The sequence below is a fragment of the Hemiscyllium ocellatum genome, chromosome 6 (assembly GCF_020745735.1).
Source record: "Hemiscyllium ocellatum isolate sHemOce1 chromosome 6, sHemOce1.pat.X.cur, whole genome shotgun sequence".
In the NCBI taxonomy this organism is placed as follows: domain Eukaryota; kingdom Metazoa; phylum Chordata; class Chondrichthyes; order Orectolobiformes; family Hemiscylliidae; genus Hemiscyllium; species Hemiscyllium ocellatum.
This window is the reverse complement of record NC_083406.1, coordinates 60,717,199-60,733,103: the sequence shown is the minus strand read 5'-3', so window position 1 is coordinate 60,733,103 and position 15,905 is coordinate 60,717,199. Positions and strand designations below refer to the sequence as shown.

The following is a 15,905-nucleotide window of genomic DNA, read 5'->3' as shown; positions in this document are numbered from 1 at the left end:
GCGGTGGAAAATCAGGAGATCCTGCATTTGCAGGCCACGCTTTCAATATCTTAATTGTCAGAAAGGATTGTTTAAAGACATTCTGGCACAGCATCGCTTAACTGTTTAATCTGCAGGAACTGGATTTGAAGTCAGAAACCCCATGTTGTAATCCCAAACTAATGTTTATTAAGGTTGGAATTGTCTACAATTTTTATGCGAGCAGCTCATTTTAGGAAGCAAGTTGGGTTCTGTGTGTTGTCCTCCAGCCCTCAATTCATAAATGCATTTGATTTGTTTCTGATGTCATTTTCTCCAGAGCGCAGCTCATCATATTCTTCCGATGTGATGAGAAGAATTAAATAGTCCAGGCAGTGGGATTTTAGATCATTGTTGTCTTCCAACAGGTGCAGGGCTCTATCAGCTGCACCTACGTTGCTTAAAGAGTGCCTTTTCACCAACCTGCAAGGTTCATCAACAAAAAAGGCTACAATGTTGCTTACACTTCTACCAGAGCAAAGGTGAATAGTTGGACATGTCTTAACAGCTCTGGTGGAAATTTGCAGTGTACCCTGAAGAAAATGTTCTGCACTAGTGTCACATATTGCACCCTTCACAGCTAAAACCGACAAAGGAGAGGGACACAATGGGAGGTGACATATGTTGAATGCGGACAAAATTTTTTGAAGATGAAGATGATGATTAGAATACTGATCAGGAGGGCCATCCAAGATAGTGTGACAAAGCAATGCATCATTGAACCAAACAGGCCAGGGATATCCTAAATGAAACCCACATCTAGGATGAATGAACCAGGTTTGGACTTCATTTAATTATTTAATGTTCTGATTGTGATATGGGAGGCAACACCTGCTTAGTGAAAAAAGTATGGGGACCTTGTCAGCTTTGCAGTCTTTGACTTTTGGGGTAGCTGAATAAATGTCTGGTTATGCGTTTGACTGTAAACTTAATATTTTTGGATGCTTGCCCTTTCATGCAAGAGTGCAATTTCACATATGTTTTAAAAAATGAAAAGTTTCTTACAATATTTTACCTATGCTACCTATGTGTCCTCAAAAAGTTTCCTTCTTCCTCTCTCTCTCCCACTATGTCAAAGTGCAATCCTGACTTCTGCAGTTGAGATAGAGGAAAGCTGCTGTGTGGTTAGCCATACTGTCTTGGAAGGCTTGAGCACACACTCTCTGGTGCCTTTGGGCCTGCTGAATTCCTCCTGCCCAAGTGCAGGTTCACCATTCCTCTTCAACCCCCACCTCCCCCTCACTTTCTGTTCCACCTGAAACTAATACAAGCTTTGGGATCACAGGCAAAGCAGAACTGGAAGGGTTAGGAACCTGGGAGTGCCCTGAGAAGAAGCTTCTTGAGGGTTGAGGGGTTTAGTGGGGACTCTGTCTGTTGCTCCTCCCCATTTTGGCTGACAACTGATACTACCTTGTTTCCCTAAGAGGAAGGAGCCTTTTCAGTGAGGTCAAGGTACTGCAACACCATCGCTTTGCCATTGATGCTGAGCACCTGTGGCTAGTGCAGTGGAGTGCAGGTCTATGCACACATGTGTCAGACACCAAGTATGCTGGACCTGGTTCTCCAAGGTGGTTGCCAACTTGTATTCATCAATATGCCAAAGCCGCATGGTACTGATAATGTCGATGAATTCTTCTATCCTTTGATCCATTGTACCACATTGTTTTGGCAACAATGCCAATTGTTCCTTTACCTGTCTGTGCAATTTGATGAAGTTATTACTAGCCAAGAACTGGGACTTGCCTTCAGCTTTGGGCTGAGCAGATGCCTGAGCTCGAGCAATTTTCCAAATGTAAGGTGTTTTTTCCCCTCAACTAGCTGAGGAGATATGACTGTGAACTGTTCACCAGATTGGACTGCCAACCGAGATGGAGTACCAACCAATGTGAAAGCTTCTGAGCTGGAGGAAGGTGGCAGATGTAGACAGCACAGTGGATTCTCCTCTAAGATGGAGATGGAGCTGAGAATCTCTGGCCTTGGTCTTTTTATAGAGGTTTGCAGGGTGCCACTAGTTCCAGCATGGGACAGGATTTATTGTCTCAGAAGGATAAAATCTTGTGGCAATTAAGAATGATTTAGCACTGATGGAATGGGAGCAGCATAGCACAACACAATGGAGCTTACTGGGTTGGTTCACCATCAAGGTCCCTCATCCCCACATGAGCAGTTATGCTTATCAGCTAAAACAGAATATTCAACTTGTAAGGAGTGAGGAACCTGATGACCACTCTCACAGCTTCCTTATCTTGGACTTTGCAGCCTAGTATGGGCCACCACTTCCTGCACAGCACCAGGCACCTGGTTTTGATTCTACCCTCCTGCAACTGTCTGTGCGGAGTACGCATTCTCCCCTTGTTTCTGTGGATTTCCTCCAGATGCTGTGGTTTCCTCCCACAGACCAAAGATGTGCAGGTTAGGTGGATTGGCTGTAGTAAATTGCCCCACAGTGTCCAAGAATGTGCAGGTTAGGTGGAATAGCCATGGGAAATGCAGGGTTACAGGGACAAGGTAGGGGTGTGGGTCTGGATGGGATGCTCTTTGAAGGGTCAGTGTAGACTAGATGGGCCTGATAGAATCCCTACAGGGTGGAAGCAGGCTATTATTCTATGATAAAATGGAGAGATTAAGTGTGATAGAAATGTATGACGGAGATATTAATGGTGATGCAAGAGCAGAAGAGATAGTGAAGTTTCCCTACTGAGTGTATAGGAAACACTGAAGGGCAGGACGGTTAGTAGTGTGGAGCATAAGGTAGGTCAGACCCTTTAGGGTGGACATAATGCATACAGTGGTGAGAGCTGTAGCTCATGGTCCTTGGTGAGATGTTTCTGAATTTGCAGAGTTAGAGTGAGTGGTATCCCTGTGAGGTAGCAGAGAGAAGGTGATGGCAGTTATTCTTGTGGAGTGCAGAAGATTTTTGACCTTTTTTGCACTCCTGTGCATTCCAATTTACCAGAGACATAGCACTGATGTGGGTTGCAATTTGTGACTGTGCTGGCTGCGTCTGGTGACATGGCCTCCTTGTCAATTGGCTGGAAAAAGGATTGTTCTCCTCTTCACCTCCCCATTCCATAAGATTTTCAGATCACTGTCCATGAAGCAATGAGTGAGTTTCCATTTCCTCTGGGCCATGTCCTGAATCTAGAGACTGAACAGGGTGAGGCATTTAGAATGGTGTACAGCTGAGTGTTCGACATGGCTCTGGGGGATGCGAGTCACAAGGACCTGTCAGTGGCAAGAACATCCACCTCTCGGGTTACGCGATTCCCTGAGATGTGCCTTCAGTCCCTTGGATGCCAGATTAACAAGGTGATGAGCATTGTGTGAGAAGTGTTGCTATGAGAAATCTCATGTGACAAAATCTTAAAGTGAAAATGTGAAAAATATTTCTCGATGAAGTTCAGCTATTCACTGCCATTTAGTATTCCATTACCTTCCAAACTATAAAACCTTTGTTCTTTTAAGCTAGCTGATGAATAATTCATTGTTGTTTGCAGCACAGAAAGATGCCTTTTGGCCTATATTCCTGAAGGATATGCTAATGCAAATGGATATCTGAATACTACTGAAATGTTTTGAGAGTTTCTATTCAATCATCTTTCCATTACTCTCAAAGTGAAAAATTTCTTAACTTCCCTCTTAGCCTCCTACCTCTTGCCTTAAATATATGCACCCTGGTTACCAACACCACTACATATTGAAAAATGCTTTCCTATCTAGTTTATTGATGCCCCTCAATCTTAGTGTCTTAAAATCTTATAGCATGCAAACAGGCCCTTCAGCCCACCATGTCTATGTCAATGAACAAACACCAGACTACACTAATCCCATCCATAGCCGATTATTCCCTGGCATTTTAAGTACTCATCGATATGCTTCTTAAATGTTGCAAGAGCACTTGCCTCCATCACCCCTCAGGCAGCATGGATCACTGTCTGGAGAAAATAAAATTCCTCAGATCTCCTCTATATCATTTGCTCCTGAGCGTAAACCTATGCCCTCTGGTAGTAGAGAGTCTTAGAGTCATAGAGATGTACAGCATGGAAACAGACACTTCTGTCCAACTCATCCATGCCAGCCAGATATCCTAAACTAATTTACTTCTACTTACCAGCACTAGACCCATATCCCTCTAATCCCTTCCTATTTATACACCCGTTCAGATGTCTTTTAAATGAGACCAGAACTAGAGGGCATAGGTTAGTGTGAGAGGGGAAAGATATAAAAGAGACCTAAGGGGCAACTTTTTCGTGCAGAGGGTGGTATGTGTATGGAATGAGCTGCCAGAGGATGTGTTGGAGGCTGGTACAATTGCAACATTTAAGAGGCATTGGGATGGGTATATGAATAGGAAGGGTTTAGAGGGATATGGGCCGGGTGCTGGTAGCTGGGACTAGATTGAGTTGGGATATCTGGTTGGCATGGACAGGTTGGACTGAAGGGTCTGTTTCCATGCTATTCATCTCTATGACTCTAAATGTTGTAATTATACCAGCCTCCACCACTTCCTCTGGCAATTCATTTCCGTACATGCACCACCCTCTGCGTGAAAAATTTGCCCCTTATGTCTCATTTAAATTTTTCCACTCTCACCCTAAACCTATGCCCTCACATTTTGGACTCCCCCACCCCACAGAAAATGCCTTGTCTATTTATCTTACCCATGCCTCTCATGATTTTATAAATCTCTATAAGATCAACCCTCAGCCTCTGATGCTCCAGGGAAAACAGCCCCTGCTTATTCTCTCTCTTCCTATAGCTCAAACCCTCCAACCCTGGCAACATCCTTGTAAATCTTTTCTGAATCCTTTCAAGTTTCACAACATCCTTCGTTTAGGAGGAAGACCAGAATTGCACACACTATTCCAAAAATGGCCAATCAATGTCCTGTACAGCCACAGCATGACCTCCAAACTTTTATACTCAATGCACTGACCAATACAGGAAAGCATACCAAATGCCTTCATCACTATCCTATCTACCTGTGACACCACTTTCAAGAAACTATGAACCTGCACTCCAAGGTCTCTTTGTTCAGCAACACTTCCCAAAACATTACCATTAATGCAGCATCTCACATTTATCTAAAATTAAACTCCATCTGCCGCTCCTCAGCCCATTGGCCCATCTGATGAAGACCCCCTTGTATTCTGAGGTAATTTTCTTTGCTATCCACTACACCTCCAATTTTAGTGTCATCTACAAACTTACAATATCCCCTGTGTGCACATTCAAATAATTTATATAAATGATATAAAACAGTGGATTTAGCACAGATCCTAGTGGCACACTAATGGTCATAGGTCTTCAGTGTGAAAGGCAACCTTCCACCACCACCCTGTTTTCTACCTTTGATTCAGTTCTGCATCTAAGTGGCTAGTTCTCCCTGTATTCAACGTAATCTAACCTTGCTCAGCAGTCTTATCATGAGGAACCTTGTTGAACACCTTACTGAAGTCCATATAGATCACGTCCACCACTCTGCCCTCATCAATCCTCTATGTTACTTCTTCAAAAGTTAGTGAGACATGATTTCCTATACACAAAGCCATGCTGACTATTCCTAATCAGTCCTTGTTTTTCCAAATACATGTAAATCTTGTCCCTCAAGATTCCCTCCAATAACTTGCCCACCACTGATGTCAGGTTTACCGGTACATTGTTTCCTGGCTTTTCCTTACCACCTTTCTTAAATAGTGACACCACGTTATGTCAAGGAGAAGAAATTCCCATGATCTACTCTGTCTATGCCTCTTATAATTTTGTATACCTCAACCAGATCTCCCTTCAGCCTACTCTGCTCCAAGGGAAACAAATCTAGACTATCCAGTCTCTCCTTAGACTTCCATCCCAAGCAACGTCTTGGTGAAGTTTCTGTGCATCCTCTCCAATACAATCACATCCTTCGAATAGCGTGGCAACCAGAACTGCACACAGTATTCTATCTGCAGTCTAACCAATATTTTATAAAGTTGTAACAAGATTTTGTTGCTCCTATAATTTGCACCATTGCTTATGAAGGTAAGCATCCTGTATGCCTTCATCACCAACCTGTCTGCCTAAGCTGTCATCTTCAAGAATCTATGGCCTTGTCCACCAATGTCCCTTTGTTTCTCAATTCATCATTTTGTATATCCTTCCCTTATTATACTTCCCAAATGCATTACCTTGCACTTATCAGAATTAAATTCCATCTGCCATTATTCTGTCCAAATTACCAGCCAATCAATACCACAATGTAGTCTGAGAGCACCCTCCTATCAACAACACCAATTTTTGTATCATCTGCACACTTATAAATTGAACCTTCTACATTCACATCCATGTCGTCTAACAAATAACAAGGTTCTAGCACCAATCCCTGTGGTACATTGCTGGTCACTGGCTTCCAATTCCTAAACAACCCTGCACCATCACCCTTTGCCTCGTAGTAGTAAACAAATTTTGGATCCAATTTGCCAACTTACCTTGGATTCCATGAGCACTTACCTTTTGGGCCAGTGTTCCATGCAGGACCTTGTCAAAGGCCTACCTGAAGTCCATGTAAACCATATCAACTGTTCTGTCCTCATCAATATATTTAGTCACTGTTTCAAACAATTGAATTAGTCAGATAAGATCTCCCTCTAACAAATCCATGCTACTCTCTCTGATCAATCCTACCTTTCAAAGTATTGATTAATCCTGTCTTTTGAATTTTTTCCAATTATTTGTCTACCACTGACTTCAGACTAACTGGTATGTAATTATCTGGCCCATTCCTGCTGCCCTTCTTGAACAACGGAACCACATTTGTTTCCTCCAGTCATCTGACACTTCAGCTGTGGCCAGCAAAATATTAAATATATCACCACAGCCCCATCAATCTCCCCCCATGCCTCCCAAAACAGCCTGAGTTCATCTCATCAGGCCCTAAGGATCACATACCTGTATGCCTGCTAAGACATCTAACACTTAATCCTTAATCGTCATAATGTGTTCTAGAAACTCACCATCCTAACTGAAATCCTTGGCTACAATGTCTTTCTCTCCTGTGAATAGATGCAAAGTATTCATTTAAGACCTCTCCCATGTCCTCTGGCTTCATGCACAGATTGTCCCTTTGATTTGTAATCAGTCCCACTCTGTCCTTTGTAATCTTATCAATTTTAATATACCAATAAAAAGCTTTGATTTCATCTGTCAAAGATAATTTCCTTTTTCAGCAACCTCCCACACTCTCTATACTTTTGAATGCCATTTCCCTGTATTAAATGCACTGATCTGACATATGCTTCCTCTTTTTGCTTTATCAAACTCTTGATATCCCCTGACATTCAGGATTCTCTGGACTTGCTGTCCTTGCCCTCCACTCTGAAAGGACCCCCCCCACCAATCCCCATTCTCACTATCCTATTTTTAAAAGGCTCCCACTTTCCATATGTGGCCTTAACTAGAAGTATCTGCTCTTGATTTATGTTTGCCATTTCCTGTATTGCCCTTCATCTAATTTAGACACTCCAATTCCTGGATTACCCTTATCCCTTTGAAACTTAGAGTTATGGTCACTATTCCCAAAATGCTCACCTACTGAAACTTCAACCACTTGATTAGTTTCATTCCCTAGGCTTAGGTGTAGAACTGCCCCATCTCTAGTGGACTGACATAAAAATATTCCTGGATGCACTTTAAAAGTTCCACCCATCTAATCTTTTCACACTTAAGGTGATCCCAGTCAATGTTAGCAAAGTCCCTTACAATTATAACATTGTATCTCTCTTACCTTCCTCTGATTTGCCTACATATTTTCTCCTCTTTCTTCCTCTGATTCTTAGGAGGTCAATACTATAAACTCAGTGAAGTAATCACTCCTTTTTTATCTCAATGCTGTACTCAAATGGCCTGATTTGAAGACCCTTCCAGGGCTTTATCCTCATTACTGTATTCATCGTTTCCTTTATCAATAATGCAATGCTCCCACCTTTCTGACTTCCCACCCAATCGTGTCTAAACTTCTATATCACTTCGATGTGATGGTCAAGAAAGCACAATAACGCCTCTACTTCCTCAGAAAGTGAAGGAAGTTCAGCATGTTCACAAAGACTCTTCCCAATTTTTGTAGATGTGCCATAGAAAGCAACCTATCTGGATGCATCACATTGTGGTATGGCAACTGTCCTTCACAAGATCGCAAGGAAATACAGAGAGTCGTGAGCAGAGCCCAGGCTATCACACCAACCAGCCTTCCATCTATTGACTCCATCTGTACTTCCTGCTGCCTTGGGAAAACAACCAACGTAATCAGACACTCCTCTCACCCTGATTATACTCTCTTCCACTTTCTTCCATCAGGTAGAAGATTTATAATTTTGACTACAAGTACGAACAGATACAAGAACAGCTTTTTCTCCGTTGTTATCATACTTTTAAATGGACCTCTCAAATGTTAATTCTGATCTCTGTCCCTGCAGCTTTAACATTATATTCTGCACATTGTCTGCTAGCCTGATGCACTTTGTATGGTACAATCTGCCTGTAAAGCACACAAAACACAACTTTTCACTGTATCTCGGTACATATGACAACAATAAATGAAACCAAACCAAATCAAATCAAATATCATGCAATGTTGAGCTATCAGTCCTGTCCTTCTTTGAACCATGTCTCGGCAATTGCAACATTACCATATTCCCACGAGCTGATCAATGCTCTTATCCGCTTTACCAGTCAAGTTCCATGCACTGAAGTAGATACAATTTAGTTTTCCAGACTTCCTATATATTTACTCTGACCATTTGTTCTCCACCTACTGCACTGTCCTAGTGTTCCTTCTATATCTGATTAGACCTTGCAACTGCTCTGTGCCCCAATCCCCTGCAAATTCAGTTTAAACCTCTCAACTTTCACTGCCCAAAGGAAAACAACCCAGCCTAATCAACTTTTCCTCATAGCTCAGATTCTTCAGTCCAGACAGGGATGTATTTGTCCTTTGGAGAGGCAATGGCCTTGTGATATTATCACTGAACTATTAATCCAGAGACACAGATAATGTTCTAGAGACCCTAGTGTGATCCTTGCCATGACAGATGGTAGTATTTGAATTAAGTAAAAATTTGGCATTAAGAATCATGAATCCATTGTCAATTGTCAGAAAAACCCATATGCTTCACTAATGCCCTTTGAGAAGGAACCTGTCATTATTACCTGGTCAGGCCTACATGTGACTCCAGGCTCTCAGACTCTTGTGGTTCACTCTTAACTGTCCTGTGGGTAACTGGGGATGTACAATAAAATGCTGGCCAAGCCAGTGACACCCTCATCCCTGAAGGAATTAGGAACCAAAAGAGGGGCTGAATTGATACAATGTTGTTGGAAGCATTTTCAAATGTAAATTACACTTATTTATTTAACGTTTCTTCTCTCCAAATTCTTGAATGAACTATTCCTGATCTCTTTGAGTACCTGTTTTATTAACATTTATCTTATTTCTTCTTGATTGTGATTGTCTGACAATCTGGAAGAGCTGTGTACTGAGCTAAGAATTCGTACAAATACTGAATGTATTTTATTTTGTTTGAGTCAGAGTTGCTGAATTCTTTAAAAGCTGTGGAGCAGAAAATTCTGAAGGAGGAAGAAGTGAAAGCATACTGGCTGGAATACAAGAATGTCGGAAGCAGTGAACATCGCAGAATTATTACGGTTCAAGAAAATGAACTTGTGGAGCTGGTGAAAACTTTTCGTGAAATCGAAGGTATAGAGTCATATGTTTAACATTTCAGAACAGAAATTAAGGCAGGTGCTAGATGACTTCCTAAATGTCCAAAATAATCATCAGCATCCTCTAGTCATAATTAATTTAAGCAGTAATTATATATGCAAATAAGAGGCCTAATGCCTAGGTTTCCCACTAGTACTGACTGTACTTAGAAAGTATCTACGACGGTGATCATCTGCAGAAGAATAAGTTACTTTCAAGGAAAGCATAATCTTGATTTCTGCTGAGCCTAGCTGTCCCACCATTGGGATTGTTAATCTTAATTTTTATTTCATATTGATCTTCTTCTTACCCTGATCATCCTACCCCAGGCTCTGGCTCTGTCCTAAGATGTCTCACTTGTTGACCCCAAGTTGTATAGTTATTCAGGAACTAGATTTTGAATCATTTTTGAAAGGAAATTGCGGTCTTTGAAGAAGGAGGCCATTTGGGCTATTTGGTAGTGGAATTGGTCCTCCTGGGACCTCTCAGTCCCAACCCCCGGATTCAGCACCACCCTCTTGACCTGCAATCTTCTTTCCGACCTCTCCGCCCCCACCCCATCTCTGGCCTATCACTCTCACCCTTACCTCCTTCCACCTATCGTATTCCCAGCGCCCCTCCCCCCCTTACTTTTATTTCAGCCCGTTTGGCACACCAGCCTCATTCCTGAAGAAGGGCATACGCCCAAAACGTTGATTCTCCTGCTCCTCGGATGCTGCCTGGCCTGCTGCACTTTTCCAGCACCACACTTTTCAACTCTGGTCTCCAGCATCTGCAGTCCTCACTTTCTCCCAACTATATACAATACTTCAGGTAGCTCTACATAACTGCAGAAAGACAATTTTACTCCTGTACTCAAATCCTTTTGCAACAAAGACCAATATTATGGCAAGTCCCAATGATTTGGTGGCTTACATCCTAGGGTCCTAAAGGAAATAGTGGCAGAGATAGTGGATCCATTGATTATAATATTCCAAACTTCCTTACATGCAGTAGATTAGAAAAATGCTTCAAAACGTAAGGCAGAAAGTAGGAAACTACAGACCATGTGTCATTGGGAAATTATTGGAATCCAATATTGAAATAATAACAAAGCATTTGGAAAGTCAAAACACAATCTAAAAGTCCGCATGGTTTTATGAAGGGTGAATCATGTTTGCCAAATTTTCTAAAAGTTCTTTAAAGATGTAACAAGCAATATGGATAATGAGAATCCTGTAGATGTTGTATATTTGGATTTCCAGGGTGAGCTTGCCAATTGGATATAAAATTGGCTTAACGTCAGGAAACAGAAAGTCATGATAGACTGGAGACCTGTAAGCAGCAATGTTTCATGGGGTTTGGTGCTGGGTTAACTTTTGTTTGTCATTTATATAAATGATTTAGATGAGAACATAGAAAGCATGGTTAATAAGTTTGCAGATGACACCAAGTTTGTGGTATAGTGGACAGTGAAGAAGATTCTAAGATTACAAAGAGATCTTGATCAATGGGCCGGAGAGTGGCAAATGGAGTTTAATTTGGTAAATTGAAGGTTTGCATTTTGGTAAAACAAACAAAGACAAGACTGATACAATTAAAAGTAGTGCCTTGGGCAGTGTTTTAGAACAGAGGGACTTAGGGGTTTAGGTGCATAATTCTTTGAAGTTTACATCACACATAGATAGGTGAGTTAAGAAAGCATTTAGCATGCTTCCTTTCATTGCTCAGACCTTTGAGTATAGGTGTTAGGACATTATGTTGAGATTGTACAGGATGTTGGTGAGATCTCTTCTGGAGTACCGTGTCCAGTTCTGGTTTCCCTGTTACATGGAGGATATTATTAAGCTGGAGATGGTTCAGAAGAGATTTACCAGGATGTTGTTAAGAATTGAAGGTTTGAGTTATAAGGAAAAGATGGATAGGTGGGACTTTTCTCACCAGAGTGTGGAGGTTTAGAGGGGACCTTAGGGTGGGGAATTTCAAGACTAAGACGCATAATTTTAAGATGAGAAGAGAAATTTTTTTTAAAATGATATGGATGTAACTTTGTTTACAAAGAGAGTGGTTTTTGTGCAGAATGAACGTCTAGAGGAATTGGTGGATGCGAGTACAGTTACAATGTTTAAAAGACAATTGGATATGTCATGAATAAGGAATATTTGGAGAGATATGGGCCAGGAACAGACAGGTGGGACTAGTTTAGTTTGGGATTATGGTTGGCATGGTCTGGTTGGACTGAAGGGTCAGTTTCTGTGCTGTATGACTCTATAACTATTTGATAAGGTTACTGCACAGAAGGTTGATATACAATGTTAGTAAGTACATTAAGGAATAAGTACATTAGCAAGAAATAGTTTTGGACTGGATGATGGTAGAATTAACCACCTAGCTGACCAAGGCCAGTCCACTAAGAATTGAATCATTGCCTTGATTGGGCATGTAAGTATCCCCTGACTGATTGTAGTCCCACTTGATCTCACTAAGGTGCACCTCTAATTACAGAAATGGCCATTTGGTTAAAGTAAATGCAGTGTGTTTGTCCTATATGCTCCTAGCACATTCTGTATGTATAATATTGATGAAGCATGGTGCCGTACAGCATAATACCTATCCCGCATAGACAGTGCATTGTCTGCCATTCCCTTTGCACTGAAAAACAATGCAAGTAAGAGGTTGGCAGAGTCTAAGTGGGCACAAAAAAGGATTGTCCTGTGAGCAAATGTTAAACAGGTTGGGACTCTACGTTTTGGTATTCAAAAGAATGAGAAGTGAACTCATTGAAATGCAGAATTCTTGAAGAACTTGACAGGGTCAATACTGAAAGGACGTTTCCCCTCATGGACTAGAAGGTACAAGCTCAAAATTAAGGAGTGCCAAATTACAACTAAGATGAGGAGGAATTTCTTTTTTCAGAGTGTTGTAAGTCTTTGAACACACAGAGTTGTGGGGGCAGAGTCCTTGTGTATATTTAAGGTTGAGACAAATGTATTTGTGATCATTCGAGAAATTAAAGGTTACAGGGAAAGGGCAGGAAAGCGGATGTGAGGAATGTTGGATCAGGAGTGATCCTATTGAATTGTGGAGCAAATTTGAGGGGCCTAATAACCTTCTCCTGTTCCTATTTCCTTGGTCGTCTTATGGTGTAAGATTAATTTAGGTAGGTGAATGAGATGTATGTAGATATTCATGTGGGCAAATGACCATATCCATGACCTTCCAGAGGATTGAAAATCATAAATGTCCATGAAGATCTGAAGGCCTGGAGTGGTAGGTTAGTTGCTCCAAAATTAATCATGATGAGGTGATAAGACCAATTTTCTGGTACTGATCTGCTTGAACAAACAGTGGAAGAGGACACTGCCCAAAGTGCATGCAGGGACATTGTTCTGAAGACAGAATTGTCTGAAAGTCTGCTGAAGCAAGTGGCAAGCTACTGCTGCCAAGCAATTGCCCAGTCTTACATGTCGAGATTTGACCTTTTAGTTTTTCAAGACAGGAGAGGAAAAGTGGGAGCTGTATACAAATAAAGAATGGTTAGCTAATAATGAGATGGAAATGTATGGAAATAAGGTAGCTGCCACTCAGTAACAAGATTCAGAATTTTTGTTTAAACCCTAAAACTAAAACCAGAAATTTATTGTCATTGAAAATTTGTTTTTCAATTTTATTCCTCAACTTTTTCACCCTTATTCACACTGCTCGTGAATGAAACATATCCGAAAGATCTGATTGTAAGTACAGTCGGTTCTGCTATAACCCATATTTCTTCAATGCGAATTGGCTTTAAGGTGATTGAAAAATTTAGACCGTTATTTGTAGAAAGCAAACTTTTCTTACTTTTATTGGGTATAATGTAATTCCATCCCCATTAGTTTGAATGGCATAGCTTTTGTGCAATTTTCTTATAACACAATGTGGCACGACAACGGAACTGTCACATTATATCAGAACTGACTATAATGTACAGTTTCAAAAGTGAGACTGTTACTGTGTCATATAGTCTAGTAGGCCACTTATCATATGTAAGCATGGCAAAAGACTGGAGTTCACAGCTGGAGTGCTAATTCCATCTCCAATTATGTTGCTCCAAATGAGGAAAATCATTTGATAATTCAGTATATGCAAGGCACTGTAAATGGATCTTCCTGAGCTATATGGAGTAAATCTATACTGTGGGATCATTTACCAAAGGTTATTGGGCAGCTGTGTTGTATTTTCTTCCATTTTTAAACTTTTCTGTGTTTTTAAAAGACCACTTTCATCGAGCCTTAGCTCGAGCAAAGGAAGAAATTGACAGAATAATGAAGGAACAAATGGATGAGAAAAAGGCAGTGGCTGCAGAGGTAACCAAAATGATCAGTTTATATTTTGTTCTTGTTGCACAGCTATGTATTGCAGTGCTTGTGCTACATAAGTTTAATTCCTTAAATGTAATACTAAAGCTCACAATTTTCCTTGAAATTAAAGATGGTGAAACTGAACAGAACATACTGTGCCCAGGAGTTTGCTGTGTTGGCATTATTAACAATCACTGTTGTTTGCCTCAATACTTCCTCACTGATCAAACACCAAAATATTCTGGGAAATTAAATCATATGTGTTACATGATGGTAGTGGCAGTCCAAAGATTTCCAAATAAGTGTTATAGTTCAAATGTGTACACTATTCTATTTTTAATCACTATTTATATAATTGTAATAATTAACTTCAAATACTTTGGCAATTATAGTCAATAACATTATTAGTTATTTTTGTTTTATGACATTCATTTAACGATGTTCTGAATACAAAAGTAAATATTGAATTCACATTAAAATCAATTAAATTAATTAAAACTAATTTTAGTTAGCACTCAATCGTATTTTGTAAACCTGACCTAAGCATAGTCACAAATCACTTGGGGGGGTGCATTGGAAATCAAGCCCCACTATTCCAAAGTCATCATAAATCTTAAAAGATGCAATTAAATTATATACCTGACTGGCAATAGCTAGCTGCTTGGAAAGTTCTATTGTCTTCTCTACTCACAGAAGGGAGAGGAGAGATGTTTTCTCCTTCATAGACAGGATGTTTCTGCTGTTTGGTCCAAATTCAGAGCTGTAGTCACATACCCATGAAACAGTCAAGAAGTGGTTACCATGCTGAGTATTCCCGAATACATGCTCCTGATTGAATAAACAAATCAAAGTCTGTTACTGGACAAAACAGCCTAAGACACACACCCATAACGCTGTGATAGACTACCAGCTTGTTTAAATAATACTTTATAAAGAATATGTCACTATATCATAGCAGTCTAGATGTGCCACCGATACCTAAATCTGTGGTCAACCAATTCACAAACTTAGTTGCCCATGAGTTCTGTTTCAGTGACATTATCTATGCCCAAATATGTGGCGTTGCCACAGGATCCCCTCCAGGCCTTACTACCATACCATGAGTAGGGCATCTTCAATGGATTGACTTCTAACCCCTTATTCTTTGTATATTTCCAATGTGTAGATGACATATTTGCAATATTTGAATTTACAGCTGCAAAGAATTTCTTTACACAGCTCAATAAACTCCATATTGCATTCAAATTGTCCCATTTCAATGGTCAGTCAAATAAGCTCCTTTTCCTCAATATATTAATTGTACAGTCTGCCAATGTCAACCATTATCTATCAGAAGCATGCATGTACTGGTCGGTGCGTGTGTTGGGATTTCTGTAGTCACACACACTACTATTGGCAACCTCCTGGACAGTGCCATAGCCATTGCTCATTGAGTAAGCTTGACACTGAGCAAGGGCAAATCCAAAATATCCCGCAGGATAACAGAAATCGTGATCAAATTACAAAAATTCATGAAAGGGTCTATGTCCACCATGTGCCCAGCCTCTCTCAGATTGAAATTTGTCAAAAATTTGAACAGCAGGTATAGCTTGCAGTCTTGCACTAATAATATGCCATAAACCCATGAGTGGTTTTCCCCACTAGCAGTATGCTGCAGTCAAGCCAAATTGACATTTTGCCAGCCACACAAAATAATAATTTGATATATGAATTTCAGTGCAGGTGTGATGCCAGGTATGTAAGCCAAGCATCCGAAGTCTGCTTTTTACATTCTACTCCTGATGAATGCAAGACAAAAACCTTTGAGCAATGATTATGGACTGCTTAAGCAT

At 40.6% G+C, this 15,905-nt stretch overlaps 1 protein-coding gene across 1 annotated transcript in view; it reads left to right on the top strand.

The window, feature by feature from the left end:
• The window catches only part of ccdc83 (coiled-coil domain containing 83), a 60,140-nt gene that overhangs the window by 7,974 nt on the left and 36,261 nt on the right, over positions 1–15,905 (top strand). The window contains exons 4-5 of the mRNA XM_060826953.1: positions 9,581–9,748; positions 13,988–14,079. Coding sequence (XP_060682936.1) covers positions 9,581–9,748; positions 13,988–14,079 — 260 coding nt within the window. The remainder of the gene's footprint in view (positions 1–9,580; positions 9,749–13,987; positions 14,080–15,905) is intronic.